The sequence below is a fragment of the Homalodisca vitripennis genome, chromosome 3, assembly GCF_021130785.1.
Source record: "Homalodisca vitripennis isolate AUS2020 chromosome 3, UT_GWSS_2.1, whole genome shotgun sequence".
Classification (NCBI taxonomy): Eukaryota; Metazoa; Arthropoda; class Insecta; order Hemiptera; family Cicadellidae; genus Homalodisca; species Homalodisca vitripennis.
In genome coordinates this window covers 192,172,467-192,191,613 of record NC_060209.1, presented here as the reverse complement: position 1 = coordinate 192,191,613, position 19,147 = coordinate 192,172,467, and the positions used below count along the sequence as shown (strand labels likewise).

At 36.2% G+C, this 19,147-nt stretch overlaps 2 protein-coding genes across 2 annotated transcripts in view; both read right to left on the bottom strand.

The window, feature by feature from the left end:
• On the bottom strand, positions 1–14,843 carry LOC124358531 (flocculation protein FLO11-like). Its single transcript, XM_046810829.1, has 10 exons — positions 14,789–14,843; positions 14,215–14,715; positions 13,690–14,141; positions 12,414–12,620; positions 10,581–10,734; positions 9,803–9,973; positions 7,441–7,595; positions 6,843–6,957; positions 2,663–2,850; positions 1–398 (listed from the first exon to the last, which is right to left on the bottom strand). Exons 1-10 carry the CDS (start codon positions 14,841–14,843, stop codon positions 303–305), a joined length of 2,094 nt encoding a protein of 697 aa, XP_046666785.1. The 3' UTR covers positions 1–302.
• The window catches only part of LOC124357932 (flocculation protein FLO11-like), a 19,185-nt gene continuing 14,870 nt past the window's right edge, over positions 14,833–19,147 (bottom strand). The window contains exons 6-9 of the mRNA XM_046810057.1: positions 17,988–18,189; positions 17,719–17,879; positions 16,454–16,587; positions 14,833–14,975 (exon numbers count right to left, since the gene is read on the bottom strand). Of these exons, the coding sequence (XP_046666013.1) occupies positions 14,848–14,975; positions 16,454–16,587; positions 17,719–17,879; positions 17,988–18,189 (625 nt within the window). The 3' untranslated portion in view covers positions 14,833–14,847. The remainder of the gene's footprint in view (positions 14,976–16,453; positions 16,588–17,718; positions 17,880–17,987; positions 18,190–19,147) is intronic.

Below are 19,147 nucleotides of genomic sequence, written 5' to 3'. Positions count from 1 at the left end.
TTTATAAAAAACAAATATTTATTTCTTGTTTGTCGAAAAGTTGGGCACACTGCGAATGCCCGACTGACACAACAGCTAGAGTCAAACAGTCCACAATACGACGTCAATCTTTGGTGTGTTACGAACTAAGACCAGAGTTTGTTGGCAGTAAAATTAAATATCAATATGGAGTCGTCATGTTAAATGGTTACATTGACACCTCAAATGGCAAAATTAAACTGATCTTTGAAATGGATTGTGAAAATTAAACATCTGTGAATAAGAAAAATGAAATGAAATGCTCCCTGTCAGAGGTTGACGGATCAATTGTTACTGGTGGTGGGGGGCTTCCAGAAGTTTGGGGTCTGGGGGGCCCAAATGTTGCTCAGAGATCGGAAGGGGTCATAGTCCAGACCAATCTGAAACAAGTATGAATAACAATATCAGAATTACTATACAGAGTGTCTTGAAAGCTATTTCTTGATTCTATTTCTTATGAATAGAGATAATTATTTTTGGGCATGTTTATGTGACAAACAAAACTTGTTTGCACGTAGATTTTTTTACCCTCTCTCCCTCCAAATGGGATAAATTTGGGGTAAGTCAACATTTTAAAATAGGACCTCCTAGCAAATGACACATCATTTTAAAGGAAAAGAATAATGGCATGTTATCTTACTTTCAATCAGACGAGATGCTCGAAATGGCTACCACGTAACATTTTGACTTAGACAAAAATAAAAAATAATTCCTGGATCCCCTCAGGCTACAGCAAGTATGGCCTTCACTACATTATGTGTGCATTTAAGTTTTTCAAAATCTACTTTGCAACTGCTCATTCCTAGAGTTAACATGTATGAACAAACTCTTCTACCCTTTTGCAATAGGCAACAGTTTTATTCATAGTGCTTGAACACCAAGTCACTTATCCATCGAGAATAATTTGACTGTCCTTTTGCAATAGGCAACAGTTTTATTCATAGTGCTTGAACACCAAGTCACTTATCCATCGAGAATAATTTGACTGTCCTTTTGCAATAGGCAACAGTTTTATTCATAGTGCTTGAACACCAAGTCACTTATCCATCGAGAATAATTTGACTGTCCTTTTGCAATAGGCAATAGTTTTATTCATAGTGCTTGAACACCAAGTCACTTATCCATCGAGAATAATTTGACTGTCCTTTTGCAATAGGCAATAGTTTTATTCATAGTGCTTGAACACCAAGTCACTTATCGATTGAGAATAATTTTACTACCCTTTTGCAATAGGCAATAGTTTTATTCATAGTGCTTGAACACCAAGTCACTTATCCATCGAGAATAATTTGACTGTCCTTTTGCAATAGGCAATAGTTTTATTCATAGTGCTTGAACACCAAGTCACTTATCCATCGAGAATAATTTGACTGTCCTTTTGCAATAGGCAATAGTTTTATTCATAGTGCTTGAACACCAAGTCACTTATCGATTGAGAATAATTTTACTACCCTTTTACAATAGGCAATAGTTTTATTCATAGTGCTTGAACACAAAGTCACTTAACCATCGAGAATAATTTTACTATATCTCATATTATCAATTAGTTAATGACTGAATTATTCCAGTAAACATGACATACTTTGTCAGTGTAAAATCATTATGAAATATTATTCCACTTTTTAAGATACCGTTTTAAAATAATAAACATCAAATTAAATATCACAAATGCTTACACCCTCTGTGATGTAATTATTTTGTGTTCTTAAACCTACAAAGATCTGAAAATAATTTAAATTACTTGGCTTTAATTTTAATGGTTTTTTATACAATAGAATAGAATATATTGCGGTGACAATATACTACATTGTATTGTAATAGTCAATAATAATAATAAAATTTGTTTGTGGTATTTACTTTAAACATTAAACCCATTTTCTCAACTTTCCATACAGTTGCACACTTTCATACACATACAAACAAGATTGCAATACTGCCACGAATATCAATCCCGAGTGTGCTCTATAAACTCGCCAACTGGGTAAAAAGCACAAGATGCCAGGTAGTGTTTTAATTGGGTTAAAACAATTTTTTTTTTTGGTTTCAAAATTTAGTGTTTTAGAAAGACTATTTGATTCCAGTTTAAGAAGGGAGGCGTTCAAATTCTGCTGTTCTATGCTTTTGGGCTCGAAAGCACTCCTGAGCTCTTGTCTCGTATCTGTGTATATCACTGCCCTAAGATGGCGGCTGAACCCCCGCCACTGTCGCACCATTCAAAAACGTCTATTACTTACTGGATAGCCTTCGTTTCATGATTAGTTTTGAGATTATGTACCACAAAATTTTGAATGCAGCAATTGAGATCAATGATATTTACAACTCATGATATATTAAAAAACTGTAAATTTTAACAAATTGTAGTGTGGTCTAATGCTATCAGATGCACTGCTTCCAACTCTTGACACTAACCAAATGTTTTGCAGTGTGGAAGACAGCCTATTGAGTTACAGACTTTAAAATCCGCCATTTTATAAAGAAACATAATGGAGTTCTTTTTATGTACATGGAGTTTAATTTAATTTTTGTTGTGTTCTTTCATTTCTAAATTTCAAAGGGAAGGTAAATCAGCTAAAATAATGGCCATGAATCATAAATCATCAAAAGATAACTCGTAAATAAACTAAAATCCATTTTAAGAACTTACGTCAAGTTCAGCATTGCTAGGGTCATCGAGGCGAGGGGGAGGGCGAGGAGTGAGACCTGGTGGGGCCCAGGTGTCAGGTGGTGGGGGGGCCCACACATCACTGCCCCACAGAGAGGACGGAGTAGGGGTCGGGGCAGAATCAGCTGTTGTGGCGCCACTGCAGATCGGCTCCCAGGGTGACCAAGTGTCTGTCAACATCAACAGTGTATTAGTGGAGAGTAATCAGTAGGCATGATAAGAGAGAGGACAAACCTGTACAAGAAACATACTACATGAAGAGTAGCTATTCTATTGATAACTACCGAGAGTTTATCAACCAAATTACTAATGAGTTGGCTGTAGTCAAACAATCTTGAATTTTACCCCCAATTTCAAACCTCGAACAATTTAAAGGCTTAGAATATTCTTTACTAAAGAATACTTATCTGACTGAAAACTTATTTTAATTAGTTTTATGAACTTTATTTATAATTTCTTAATCAAGAACTCCACTGATTAACCCTAAGACATTTTATGTAATTCGGTGATTTGAACAAATTTTATATCGAATTTGTATTATTCAAGGTCAATTTATAAGATAGCTCTTTATATTTCTGAATTTATTCCAATTGACACTTGAGTGAAATGAATTTCACGACTGTTTGTTCACAAGTAAGAAAGGCAAAGTATGTCTTATTTCATCAGGCGAAGTTAGGGCTAAGGAGCCCTCTGTAACACTTTATCTGAAGACCAATGCCTTAGAGATGACTTCCGATCACCACCAACGCCTTAGAGGTGACTTCCGAATCACCACCAATGAACGGCTGGACAGGCAGACTGCTTGTCACAAATTTAATTCAATTAATTAATTTGTTTAAATTTAAATAATTAAAAGAATATAAAAAATCTCTGGTGAATCAATTTGGAAACATATTAAACGTCTTTAAACAAAATATTCTAAATGTTTGGCAACAAAATGAACCTAATTATTGCTGGTGATTTTAATGTAAACTTTCTTAGTAACCATGTGGAAACCAAAGAACTCCTCAACTTGATCAATAGCTTTGGACTTAATATTACTGTCTCAGAAATAACTAGAACAGGGCTTGGCGCTAGTGAAACCTTGGGTAGCTGTATTGAAAATCTACTGACTACTGTTCACCCAGAGAGAGTACACTCTTCAGTATTTCACACGGGTGCTTCCGATCATCTGGCCATCCTCTTTGAGGTGTTTTTGGAGTATAAAATACCACAGACTGACTCAGAAAAGTCAATAATTAGACCCATTTGTTCCATTGGCACCTCACTTTTTTTTATCATATCTTAACCTTAAAAATTGGAATGATGTATACCGTTTAGAATCTGATATAAATTCTAAGTTCAAGCTCTTTCTGGATCTGTTTATGTGGGCACTAAACTGTTCTATGCCTCTTAAGACTAAAAAACTTAAAAGTAAGAATATTAATGTTTCCTGGTACCATGATAGCCTAGTTAAAATAAAATCTGAATTAGATAAGCTATATTATATCATTAATAACACCAACTCTGAGTGTAACACTAAATTCAAAATTAGGTACAAGAAACTTTCAAATAGCGTATAAGAATGAAATTCAAAAGGCCAAACTTAATTATAATAATGGTGTAATTGACAAAGCTGTAAATAAGAGTAGAGCTGCTTGGGGTTTAATAAATCAAACAGCCAGACCTAATAGTAAATCAGTGAGTTCTTCTGTGACACTGGAACCCAATAGTTTTAATGATTATTTTGTTTGTTCAGTTGAAGATACATGTAATAATATCCCCGCTAGTGATAATAATTTTCTTTTTATCTTAACAGGTATTCCAACTTGACCCTTCCATATGTTGATTTTAATTTTATTGAATTTAAAGTCGAAGATGTCTATGCAGCTATAATTAGTTTAAATAACAGTACATGCTTAGACTGTTTTGGTGTAAATGCTACAAGCTTGAAATTATGCGCTGCTTATATTTGTGAAGTATTAACTTACCTATTTAATGAATGTAATAAATCTGGCATTTTTCCTGATGTACTGAAAGTTAATAAAATTATTCCTGTACATAAGAAGGGCCCTAGAGATCAAATCTGTAACTATAGACCAATTTCGATAATTCCAGTTGTGTCAAAGGTTTTGGAACACCTAGTTCACAAACAGGTAGTTAGTTTATTATCTGGAAACTAATGGGTTAATTAGTAACTGTCAGTTTGGGTTTCGGGCCAAACGGAGCACTACTGATGCAGTTCAGTCTTTTGTAAATGACTGTTTTGAGGGTTTGGAACTGAAAAATGCTGTTAATTTTAGATCGTATGACCTTTCCAAGGCCTTTGACAAGGTCGACCATAGGATCCTAATAAGTAAGTTGAGCTACTATGGTTTCAGTCAACTTGCTGTAAATTTGTTCAAGTCATATCTCTCCAATAGGAGTCAATATGTTTATTTAAATGGTTCTATTTCTGAAACTCGCCCTGTTAATTATGGAGTTCCACAAGGCTCCATTTTAGGTCCAACTCTATTTATTGCATATATAATTGATTTGCCTTCTAATCTTGGGCGAGAGCGGTGTAAGCACTTATTAATTTATTTGCTGATGACCTGGGGCTTACAATCAGCTCTAAATCAGACGTTGAATGTAAAAGTATTGTTGGTTCTAACACTTAATAACAAAAAAATTCAGGACTTGCAAATAACACTAGCTCATAGACCCAGTGAAAATGATTTCAGTCTTAAGTTTCTTGGAGTACACATCCAATCTAATCTTCAATGGCAAGCTCACATAGATTATGCTGCTTCAAAGATTGCTCGGGGCATTTTCTTAATTAGATCTCTAAAGGGTGTTATTTCCTCAGACCTTCGGCTGCATATATACTATGCTTATGTCCACAGTTTTCTAACCTATGGGATTTGTGGGGTTACTCACAAGCTGCAAGCAAGCTATTGATTCTACAAAAAAGGGCAGTAAGGCTGCTATGTAATGTAGGAAACCATGAACACTGTAAACATCTTTTTATAAAACTTAATATTTTAACACTGCCTTCTATTTATATATTACTAGCATTTCCCGCGGCTTCGCACGTTTTACGTAAGCCTTGGCCATGTATTTGCACTTTTGGTTCAAGTGCATTATATTTCTAACACCGATGTAGAGTTTGCCTTGTTGTCATGATCAAGAAAATCTGTGTATGCTTATTATATAGCCATTATACACGTACATGTATTTTATTATAAAGCGGTCTAACAGTCAAGCTTTAAGTTCAACCATATATTTATCATAAAGACAAACATATATTCTAATTTAGTGCCTTAAAATAGTCTTTGGCAAATTAATGTACGTAACTGTCTCGTAATTGCAGTTGATAATGTGCAGGCGCTTTGAAAACTTTTATATTTTGCAGCGCCTCCTCGTGGTGAGTTTTATAAATGAGTATAGCATATACACCTTCTCCGTCGAAAAGTACATATACATTCAAATTTTCATAATGATCGGTCAAATAGTGTACGATTCCATAAAGGACAAACACACAAACATTCATTTTTATATATATAGATATGTGCTCTTGTTTGTAAAAGATAATTTTAACTACCTCTCTAACCATAGTAATGTCCATAGTTACTATACACGTAATAGAAATAATCTAGTAATAACAAATGTAATTTTTCAAGCACCCAATCCAGTTTCAAGTATCAAGGAATTAAGCTGTACAATGCATTGCCTTTAGATATAAAAGAATTAAGTAGAACTAATTTTAAGAACTGTGTAAAAAAATTGTTACTCAAATCTTGCCTGTACAGTGTTAATGATTTTTATACTGTATTAAGAGACAATTTGGAATAGACTATTTTAGACTAGTTATTTGACGTTGTTATATGTATGTGTACATTACATCTTGACAATAAATGATTTGATTTGTATTAACTGACGACCTTTATATCCTGACTGCACACCACACAGAGGCCAAGGGAGAACTGAACACGTTCAGGTTTCAGAGCATACTTACTGATTTCTGCCCAAACTCTACGAACCAATCAGATGCTAGATTAGTTACAATTACCTTATGTGATGGCTGTTCATTCTATGCCGGTTCTATTTTTAACCTGATTATGAACTTTATTGTAATTTTAGATACCCTTTAATTTCACTTTTAAAAACATCATATTTGCCTAAACTGAAGAAAAAAAGTTACCCTGGTAAACAGGTCTCCGCTGGAACTCCTCAGCTTTCATCCTCCTCTGTTCCTCAGCCTGCAGCATCTTCAAGATCAGGTTCGGCTCAGCCCAGCCAGCATCATAACCAGAATTCTGGAAGTAACAAGATTATTATTATAAAAAGATAACTATAAAAGATATCTCGTGATAAGTATAATAATAAGTTATTAACTATATCCGTGTTTTCTATACTGTGCTTTGATTGTTGGTCTTAAAGTTAGTCAAAGAGAATGCTTTAGTTGTTTGGTTAATACACATGCTTTTGATAATCTGTATATGGATAATAAAAATAAATTAAATTAAACCTCTTACTCTAATCTATTAAGGATTGACCACATTCATGCATTCAGTAATTGAAAGCTAAGGTTCTTACGTAAACAACAGATTTGGTTTGAGTAGTATGCTCACAGTTTTATACAATGGTAATCAGACGTACCGAGCAATGTGTGAGCAATACCATTCTGTTTCGAGTCAGCCAAACAGTATTTAAGTTTTTCTCAACTTTGACAGACACTAATGTTACTAGAGACTAGACAAATGGCATTTTACTATACAATAAATGTGGTGGGTACTGACCTGCATGACAGAGACTGGCCCACTGTCCATGAAGAAGCTAGAGGCGGTAGCAGTGGCGGGAGCGGAGGTGGGGCACGGCGGGGCTGTACCCAGCTCACTTGGCTCACCCCAGCGGCTCCACACACTTGGATACGTCTTTTTGGAGCCAATGGGACCTGTAAGAACATAAACTATGTTTCACTTATTCATAATTTTCCTATAGTAAACTCTTATACTGGCAGTGTGCATTTTTGTCCTAGAGACAGAACTTGCACAGAGGAACTGACACTCACAACTACAATACCAGAAGAACCGACACCATCATCTTTCACTTTATGACAAACAGCCATTTTATGTTGGAGCTAAATTTCTGAACACCCTTCCTGAAGAAGTGCAGAACACCAACTGCACCCAAAAGATGAGAAGCGTTGTGAAGTGCCTACAAGACCGACTCTGCTACACAATTGAAGAATTTAAAAGTTGGAGACAAGTTTTACAATAATGACATTTTTTTATTATGTAATATAGAATAATGAAGCACTCACTATTCTTGATGTTCATGTGAATAAAAAATTATTATCTCAATCCTTTACATAGAAATTGCTGCCACAGTAACTCAATAATCTGGTGATGCAATTTACTGTTTTCACCACCTACTATGTTATGTAGTCTACTAACTAACTGTCATACAATATTTTGACATCCGCTTATATAACTAATACTTTTAAATTAATTAAACCCGTGATAATTAGATGTATCTAAATATCGATAAACAAGAGTCAGTCAGTGTTATCAAACAAATATGGACATACCATTATAAAATATTAGAATTTAACAACACATTGAATAGAGTCGTAAATATAGAATGAAATGTCCACTGAGTAGTAAAAGCATAGTAAATAATTACTTCAAACGTACGGTACTAGATAGGCATATCATCTGTAACAAATCATAACATTTATGGCAATGTTGCACGAAACTAAAGTGGAGTGAGGCAAGAGAGTGTGCAGTGTCCACTGGATAGGGGAATTGTTGACTTACTGAGGACTGTGGTGGTGTGGCATTACTATGGGATGAAGCAAGAGAGTGTGCAGTGTCCACTGGATAGGGGAATTGTTGACTTACTGAGGACTGTGGTGGTGTGGCATTACTATGGGATGAAGCAAGAGAGTGTGCAGTGTCCACTGGATAGGGGAATTGTTGACTTACTGAGGACTGTGGTGGTGTGGCATTACTATGGGATGAGGCAAGAGAGTGTGCAGTGTCCACTGGATAGGGGAATTGTTGACTTACTGAGGACTGTGGTGGTGTGGCATTACTATGGGATGAAGCAAGAGAGTGTGCAGTGTCCACTGGATAGGGGAATTGTTGACTTACTGAGGACTGTGGTGGTGTGGCATTACTATGGGATGAGGCAAGAGAGTGTGCAGTGTCCACTGGATAGGGGAATTGTTGACTTACTGAGGACTGTGGTGGTGTGGCATTACTATGGGATGAAGCAAGAGAGTGTACAGTGTCCACTGGATAGAGGAATTGTTGACTTACTGAGGACTGTGGTGGTGTGGCATTACTATGGGATGAGGCAAGAGAGTGTACAGTGTCCACTAGATAGGGGAATTGTTGACTTACTGAGGACTGTGGTGGTGTGGCATTACTATGGGATGAAGCAAGAGAGTGTACAGTGTCCACTGGATAGAGGAATTGTTGACTTACTGAGGACTGTGGTGGTGTGGCATTACTATGGGATGAGGCAAGAGAGTGTACAGTGTCCACTGGATAGGGGAATTGTTGACTTACTGAGGACTGTGGTGGTGTGGCATTACTATGGGATGAGGCAAGAGAGTGTACAGTGTCCACTAGATAGGGGAATTGTTGACTTACTGAGGACTGTGGTGGTGTGGCATTACTATGGGATGAGGCAAGAGAGTGTGCAGTGTCCACTAGATAGGGGAATTGTTGACTTACTGAGGACTGTGGTGGTGTGGCATTACTATGGGATGAGGCAAGAGAGTGTGCAGTGTCCACTAGATAGGGGAATTGTTGACTTACTGAGGACTGTGGTGGTGTGGCATTACTATGGGATGAGGCAAGAGAGTGTGCAGTGTCCACTGGATAGGGGAATTGTTGACTTACTGAGGACTGTGGTGGTTTGGCATTACTATGGGATGAGGCAAGAGAGTGTACAGTGTCCACTGGATAGGGGAATTGTTGACTTACTGAGGACTGTGGTGGTGTGGCATTACTATGGGATGAGGCAAGAGAGTGTACAGTGTCCACTAGATAGGGGAATTGTTGACTTACTGAGGACTGTGGTGGTGTGGCATTACTATGGGATGTGGCAAGAGAGTGCAATGTGCACTGGATAGGGGAATTGTTGACTTACCTAGGTGACTTGGTGGTGGGGCATTAGTCGGGGGCGTCGGAAGAGAGTGCAGGTTGCTTGGTGTGTCCACGGCATGTTTGGTTGCATCAGAACGTGCTACAACATCACTGAATGATGCCCTTGACTCATCCCACAGGCCCAATGGAGGTGGCGGTGGTTCGTACACTACAGCTGCGGACAGAGAAATAGAATCCTTATATCTAAATAATTCAAAACTGGAAGAGTTTAAAAGTTATCTTCTATTAGAAATAAAATTTTACAGTATTTTTAGATCTCTTTAGCACTATTACTAAATGAATTGATTATGCATTTTCTAGGAGCATAATGTAAAATTTTCTTACTCTGTACGTAAAACTTCTGGAAAGAAAATAACTTTAATATGTTTTAAAATTTGCTAACTTGTATTACAGAGACCAGGATAAATTTAGTTAAAAATGTTAATTTCTTTTATTCATTAACATAGATGTTTGATGAAAGGTTTTTGTTTGAAAATATAATTTATACATTTTGATAAATCACACATTAGAGTTTAACTGACTTCTTTGACAGAGTTCATACATTGAAATATTTCTCAACTTTCCTTGAAATCTGTAAAATAAAATATAAAATTGTTTTAACCAATACTTGATTAATATCAGTAATAACTATAAATTTTGTTACCTTTCTTGTATGTAGAAGTTACCGGGCAAATAAATCGCTGACTTACAAAAGACCATTTCAAAAATAATTAATGACTGAACAAAGTTTAATCAACACAGAGTAAAGAATTAGCACTCACGTTTAGGCAGAGAAGGTAACTTGTCAGTGCTCCGCTTTTGAGTCAATATCTGCTTCTCCTTAGTCCTGGTGTTGTTCTGCTTGTTTGTGCCACTGCTGTTCTTGTTGCGGTTGTTGTTTTGTCCATTCTGGCCATTTTCTGATGATTTCCCGGACTGTACCAAAATGAAAGCTTAATTATAATAAGAATTGTTACAATTAATAACCTTTTGCAGAGGGCATGACTATGTAAACAACTTAATGTCCTCAAAATGAAGAGGCTTAACAAAAAGAATGCAAAATTGAGTTAATTATTCATCACATTTCGCTAGACTCCTACCTTAATCACTAAAGATGCTGGAAATAAGTTCACACTAGAAAATGTTACGACCCACATGCAAAAAAGTACCTATCTCTTCAATAAGGTATCGTTTCTTAAAAATTAAATTGCTAAAATAGGTTGTGGAAATTTGTTATAAAACTGTATACCTGTAACTAGTGATTTTTCTTGTAAATTGATATTTGCAGCAGCAAATTTGTTCTGATTTTTGTTAGTAATAAGATAAGAGAGAGAGAGAGAGAGAGAGAGAGAGAGATAAGAAATAAGAGCCAAGTTTTGGTAATCTATCATTGGCTTCCCTTACTGCCAAAATGGTTTCCATTATGTATGTGCCATAAATGGTTAAAATACCAGATTTTCTTATGCTGTCTTGTAGTTTTAGAGCTGAGATGATTCGAATCTCTAAATAGCTCTCTTCTTCAATAAAAGAATATTTTGCAGATTTCTATTACTAGTCGAACCATACAAAACCCCACCAAATGAAATGTGGAAGTGAATATGAGAAAAGTATACCAATTTAAGATTGTCTGTAGTACAATATTTAGAGATACATTGTAGAGTATATAATTCAGAGGATATGAGTGTCCCATGGCAAACTTTGATCTAACATCAAACCTAAAAATTTAGTCTGGTCTACTTACCATAGATTTCAATGGATGGTTTTGGTTTACATTTGTTTTGTTGAGTCTGGAATAAAATAAAATTAGTTTTATCAGGATTGAGTAAAAGCTTCTTATCGCTGAAGTAGTTTAAATTGAAGTTAAATTTTGTTTGGATATTTCGATTTCCTTTAATGATTTTTTGATATAATAAAGTTAGTTCATGATAGATATATTATAGGTTAGTATATTATAAATTTATGTTCAAGCACCTGCTGCGTTTTATGCCTGGTTGGAAGACCTTCAGCAGTAAACAAACAAATTATTGCTCTAAATTGTGTTTTTTTTCTTTGTGTGTGAAAAACTGTGCACAGATAACCACAGTAACAAAAAATCGTAATCTTTCGAATAATATTTAGCCTATGATTTCAGTTCATATTTCCTATGATTATGTTCATGTGCTTGTCAAAACAAGTCTATACATGGACATTACTTGTTCGGTTTGTAAATAAAAAGATTGATCGCTAATTTTTATTAAATATGTAAGAATTTATATATTTCACGACAATGGCTTATTTCCAGACTTTTTTATTTGTGGCAGAATTTTTCAATAATAATGGCAAAAAACTGTAATGGTTTTTTAACGTTAAACATCTAACTTCACCAAGAAATCTATGTAGGCTTAAATTTACCTTAAAAAATTAAGCAATTTGCGCACCTGACAGAGTATAAATTGCTGTGAATGTGAAATATAGTGTTATTATGGATAGGAAGCGATTTTAATTTTCTTCACTTAAAATTTTAAATGCATGTTTTATGTAAAAGCCCAAAAGTTATGTTTCTGTTTAATAATTAGTGACATGGCAAATCTCTACAGATTCGGTGGATGTGAGATCCACTACTTGCCCGGACCCACCTTATTGTTAGACTTCCTAGAACGTGTGTTGTGGGATTTCTTGGCCAACACCTCTCTCTCATCATCCTCCCACTCGAGCTCCAGAGAACTGGCACTGCCGCCATTACGCTCAGCGGCCGCAGGGGGTGATTTCTTGGCCTCAGTGTTCTTGCCTCGGTTCCGTTGTCCCTTAACTCCAGTATCACAGGCCATTGTCACCTCCACTTCCTGCGACACACACAATACTTACTTGCCTAGTACCGATATTGACACATTCAAATTATTTTTGGGATACTGATACCATTGATAAATTTTTAATTAAACCTTTAAACCCAAGTTAATAATAGATGCTCCAATGCACTGATAACTAAAAAAAAACTTTAAGGCTGAATTCGGAAAACCTGTCATCCCTATGTATTTCATCACTTTCTTCTAATGGTGGGAGGGTGAGTGAGTGAGTAACTTTATTTCTAAATCAAGAGATGATGTGGTGTCAAAAGATTTACAATATTTTCTATTTAACCCTCCAGGCGCTACTATCACACTGTGCGATATGTTCGTTTTTGTTAAATTACCGTAAAACTGTTTATTTAATTATTCCGTAATTTTCATGGTACAATGGTATTCAGGAATGTAAACAACAACCTTTGTATGTCTACAATATTTTTACTTCATAGCTATATGTGATATTAATTTTATTATAGGAGCATTACTTTGTGAAACACTGTAAGTAACACAAATTCAGTATTTGTGGGTTATAATTGTTAAGTTTAATATAAATTAATACCAATTTATACAGATTAATACAATTATTGTAATGTTGTGTAAAATGTACACAATAAACAAGAAAAATATTTATTTCTTAATGAGAGTTGTTTATTATTAATGACATTAAATTAATTGTATTTTATTTGCACAATAACCTTATTCTCTTTATTCTCTTGCAGAACATTTTGAGAGATATAAATACAACATCAAAGATTTCCAAATATAAATAATAGAGAGACATGAATTTTCTTATGACCTATGAAAAAATGCCTTTTCAACAAATAGCAATTGCCAACAAACTGTGTGAGTGCAGTTTTAAGAAAACATAACAATCCCACATAATAAATACCCTGCCTACATGGTACAAAGCATTGAGCTGTAGTTATCCCTGAACCAAAGCATGTAAGTTGTGATAAACGATTCTAAGCCCTCCTGTCACGCTACTAAGCACAAAACTATATTCGCATTAGGAAAAGGGAAGGACAACATTTATAAAAGCTGCAGAGATTTCACAATTAAACCAGTGTACCTTATCGCCATCATCATGTGAGCTGTCTGTGGTAGTGGAGGACGTCTCGGTGTCCTCTCCCACGCTCAGACCTAGGCTGGCCACTGGTAACACTGGCGTCTCCTTCTCCCGTGCACATTTTCCTATACATAAAATACAGTGAGGATGTGAGCTGTCTGTGGTAGTGGAGGACGTCTCGGTGTCCTCTCCCACGCTCAGACCTAGGCTGGCCACTGGTAACACTGGCGTCTCCTTCTCCCGTGCACATTTTCCTGTACATAAAATACAGTGAGGATGTGTGCTGTCTGTGGTAGTGGAGGACGTCTCGGTGTCCTCTCCCACGCTCAGACCTAGGCTGGCCACTGGTAACACTGGCGTCTCCTTCTCCCGTGCACATTTTCCTGTACATAAAATACAGTGAGGATGTGTGCTGTCTGTGGTAGTGGAGGAACGTCTCGGTGTCCTCTCCCACGCTCAGACCAAGGCTGGCCACTGGTAACACTGGCGTCTCCTTCTCCCGTGCACATTTTCCTATACATAAAATACAGTGAGGATGTGAGCTGTCTGTGGTAGTGGAGGACGTCTCGGTGTCCTCTCCCACACGCAGACCAAGGCTGGCCACTGGTAACACTGGCGTCTCCTTCTCCCGTGCACATTTTCCTGTACATAAAATACAGTGAGGATGTGAGCTGTCTGTGGTAGTGGAGGACGTCTCGGTGTCCTCTCCCACGCGCAGACCTAGGCTGGCCACTGGTAACACTGGCGTCTCCTTCTCCCGTGCACATTTTCCTGTACATAAAATACAGTGAGGATGTGAGCTGTCTGTGGTAGTGGAGGACGTCTCGGTGTCCTCTCCCACGCGCAGACCAAGGCTGGCCACTGGTAACACTGGCGTCTCCTTCTCCCGTGCACATTTTCCTGTACATAAAATACAGTGAGGATGTGAGCTGTCTGTGGTAGTGGAGGACGTCTCGGTGTCCTCTCCCACGCGCAGACCAAGGCTGGCCACTGGTAACACTGGCGTCTCCTTCTCCCGTGCACATTTTCCTGTACATAAAATACAGTGAGGATGTGAGCTGTCTGTGGTAGTGGAGGACGACGTCTCGGTGTCCTCTCCCACGCTCAGACCTAGGCTGGCCACTGGTAACACTGGCGTCTCCTTCTCCCGTGCACATTTTCCTATACATAAAATACAGTGAGGATGTGGCTGTCTGTGGTAGTGGAGGACGTCTCGGTGTCCTCTCCCACGCTCAGACCTAGGCTGGCCACTGGTAACACTGGCGTCTCCTTCTCCCGTGCACATTTTCCTGTACATGAAATCATTCACTCCGCCCATACTCAATTTTTTGCCTGCATTGTATATTATGAAATTAATTCCAAATGTAATGAATTTATGCAATCATGATTTCATTTAAGTTCTAGGTTTTATGCTTGTAAATATATTTAAGATAACAGTGTCTAAATTCAGATTCCATTTCCCTTTATACTTAACAGAACTAAATGAAGGAATCAACACAACTTTTCGGATTTACAGTCCTGCCTGGTGTGGTAACATAACAATAAAAACCAATAACAAATTTATTAATTATCATTAATCATTAGTTAATTAATGTTTGATTGTTTACTGCGTTGTTATAAACTATTTGGACTGCATTTATTTTGTGTGTTTACTTGTGGAGTTTTCAACCATGCCATGTTGAATTTTAATTTATTCAAAAAGTAATGGGGAGTTTTTTTAATGTTTCACAGGTTTAGTCAGTTTGATCGTCATGATTTTTTTTAAAATTATTTTGGTACTCATGCTCCTGGTGCATAATAAAATTTATAGCTGTAGTATTTGATTATTTTTTCATTAACAGCTGGTAAGGTTAGGCGTGTTTATGAACTCAGCGATTTTCTTTTGTTAAAGATATGGATCATAGAATTTGTCCATTTAATTGAAAAATTAAATAGCGGGTAATAAATTGTGGCAAATGTTGACAAAGGCCTATGGTGAGTCTACTATGAGTAAAACAAGGATTTACAAGTGGTATAAACGTCTCAATTTTAAACATTTTTTCAATTTTACTCCCTCTAGGAGTTTTAAGAGGGGTATATATACATTGAAAGTAGTTGCAAAGCTTAACATTTGGCACTAATATTTTATTTTTTAGGAATATTTAGATAAGTCTTATGCCTTTTTGTAAATGTGCCAAATTTTAACTTTCATCTAATATATCTCCAAAAATATAGTTACCGTATTTATTCCAAAGCTACGTTATTAGGGAGTAACTTTTTACCTATAATATATTCTACTAAGAATATACTCTTAGTCCTATAAGAAAAATTATATATTTATATGTAGAAAAAATAAATGTTATGCCTGAAATTTTAAGTTTTATCATGAACAACCACCATTTAATTTGAAAATTTTAAAGTTTTGATTTTACATGTAATTATGTTTAAATATACCGAATTTTAAAGCTCTCGTATTTAACATCAATAATTTGTGAATATATAATCCAAATAGGAATATTAGCTAAAACACATGCATCTTGTGTTGGAGCCAAATACTCCTCAACAGCTCACACTTGGTCTTGCAAAACTTGGTACTTTAAATTTCTCTATCTATTTAACAGATTTTATGTTATGAAAAAAATTAAATATAATATAATGTGTCAAAAGAATGTTTACACAAAATGATTTCAAGTCAACTTCTACGTTGTATAACCTAAGGGCTCAACATAATGAGAGAGTACAAATATAACTATCAGGAACGTGTTCGAGATAAGAAACATAGACTTACCAGGATTTGAATTTTTCTTGGAGACCTTCTTCTTGCCCTCTGGTGGAGTTACTTTGTTGGGTTCCATAGGAGAGGAAGGGGGAGATACTACAGTCACCTTGGCCTGGGGCTTGGATACAGGACTGTTCACAGGCCTACAACCACATACACTATACAGTATCTTACAAACAGAATACATATTTATAATAATAATATCTTTGTACAGGGTGGAAATAAAGTAACCCTTTTTTCACACCCTGTACGGAATGATAGTAACACAATCTGAAGATGTTTTGAGAGTTTCAACATTATTTTCCTATATTCAATTCAATTCAAACAATTCTTTATTCGTCAAATATACAACTTATAAATGAATGTCCTTACAAATTGTCCTTCTTTTATACTGTCAATTATAGACTCAACCAAGTTTATGATTGCAAATAAAGTTGATTCCTTCTGTAAGCCATGTTGACAGTCGGTAATTAGGTAATGTTGTGTAAGATGTGTCATTAACCTCTTCAATACAATTTTTTGTTTTTTTTTTTTCAATCTTTGAAAATGTAGAAATTAATGTTATGGGTCTAAAATTTTTGGGATCTTTTGTTGGCGCCTTTTTGTGCTTGGGATAAACCTTGGAGATTTTAAGTTTTGTAGGAAATTAGCCTAGGGAAAATGATTTATTTATGATTGATGTAAGAGGTTGAGTAAATTCTTGTGCGCAATACTTGTCAGTTTTTTGTCCAGATTTAAGTGACACATCAGTTTTTGATATGCCCAGTGGTAGGTTCAACTGGAAGGTATAAACCAGCCAGAAGTGATCCCTGCTGGGTACTCCTATGGACTTACAGGCTTTTGAGAAACCACTCAAGTATGGGAAGAACATAACAGACTTCAAAGTATGATATTCTATTATAACCAATTGACAACTAACTGTACATAAACCTTGCATCGTACAAAATCCAATAAAAATTAAAAATAATAAAATTATCTATCTTGTTACATTTGAATTTCCGAATGAACCAGTATTGTTAATATTTTATATAACAGAACTGTGGAATAAAATATTATAATGTTGCTTAAAATATTTTCCGCTTTTACGTTTAAATTCTCATGGTTCAAAAGTTCATATATTTTCTTTGGTTAAAGTTTTCTGTGTGTTATTTAAACATCACTCAAATACGCAAAAGTATAGTAATTTTCAATTGAATTGAATAACAGTTACTTGCATTTAATTTAAAATTTAGGATATTTAAACATTCATAATTATTTGTAGACTTGGAACTCACTTGGTGAAGACGTTAGCCCAGGAGCTCCTCCGCTCAGCTGAGACGCTGTCGGTCGGATCACTGTATCTCTTGCTCACTCTCTCTTTCTCCTTCTTCTTCACTGAACTGCACTTAGGCTGGGGTGGACTCTCCGCCTCCACCTTAACCTTCTCTTTGGTCACCTGCCACAACATTCCCGTATAACTTAATCCCATGGTGGTGTGTACAATTTTTTAAATGTAAAAATACTTCTTAGATCCAAGGTAACCTCTGGATTAGGGGCTACATACCTCGGATTCGTGCGGACTCGGGGGAGTAGGTGCAGGAGTCCTGTTCCACGGAACGGCAGGAGGCTCGGGTTTGTCTGCGGAGGAGGACAACACACCACTGCTGCTGTTACTGCTGCTGCTGCCACTACTGCTGCTACTATTGCTGCTGTTGCTGCCTCCACTGCTGCTGGTATGACTTGCCCCTACTCCCGTGCCTATTGACCTGAGCGGACCACCACACTATCAGATCGATGTTTGTACAACAGTTTGACCATTAAGCTCAAATCAAACTGGAGAAAAAAGTACATAAAGAGCAAGAAGCTAGTTGTTTGTACAACAGTTTGACCATTAAGCTCAACTCAAACTGGAGAAAAAAGTACATAAAGAGCAAGAAGCTAGTTGTTTGTACAACAGTTTGACCATTAAGCTCAACTCAAACTGGAGAAAAAAGTACATAAAGAGCAAGAAGCTAGTTGTTTGTACAACAGTTTGACCATTAAGCTCAACTCAAACTGGAGAAAAAAGTACATAAAGAGCAAGAAGCTAGTTGTTTGTACAACAGTTTGACCATTAAGCTCAACTCAAACTGGAGAAAAAAGTACATAAAGAGCAAGAAGCTAGTTGTTTGTACAACAGTTTGACCATTAAGCTCAACTCAAACTGGAGAAAAAAGTACATAAAGAGCAAGAAGCTAGTTGTTTGTACAACAGTTTGACCATTAAGCTCAACTCAAACTGGAGAAAAAAGTACATAAAGAGCAAGAAGCTAGTTGTTTGTACAACAGTTTGACCATTAAGCTCAACTCAAACTGGAGAAAAAAGTACATAAAGAGCAAGAAGCTAGTTGTTTGTACAACAGTTTGACCATTAAGCTCAACTCAAACTGGAGAAAAAAGTACATAAAGAGCAAGAAGCTAGTTGTTTGTACAACAGTTTGACCATTAAGCTCAACTCAAACTGGAGAAAAAAGTACATAAAGAGCAAGAAGCTAGTTGTTTGTACAACAGTTTGACCATTAAGCTCAACTCAAACTGGAGAAAAAAGTACATAAAGAGCAAGAAGCTAGTTGTTTGTACAACAGTTTGACCATTAAGCTCAACTCAAATTGGAGAAAAAAGTACATAAAGAGCAAGAAGCTAGTTGTTTGTACAACAGTTTGACCATTAAGCTCAACTCAAATTG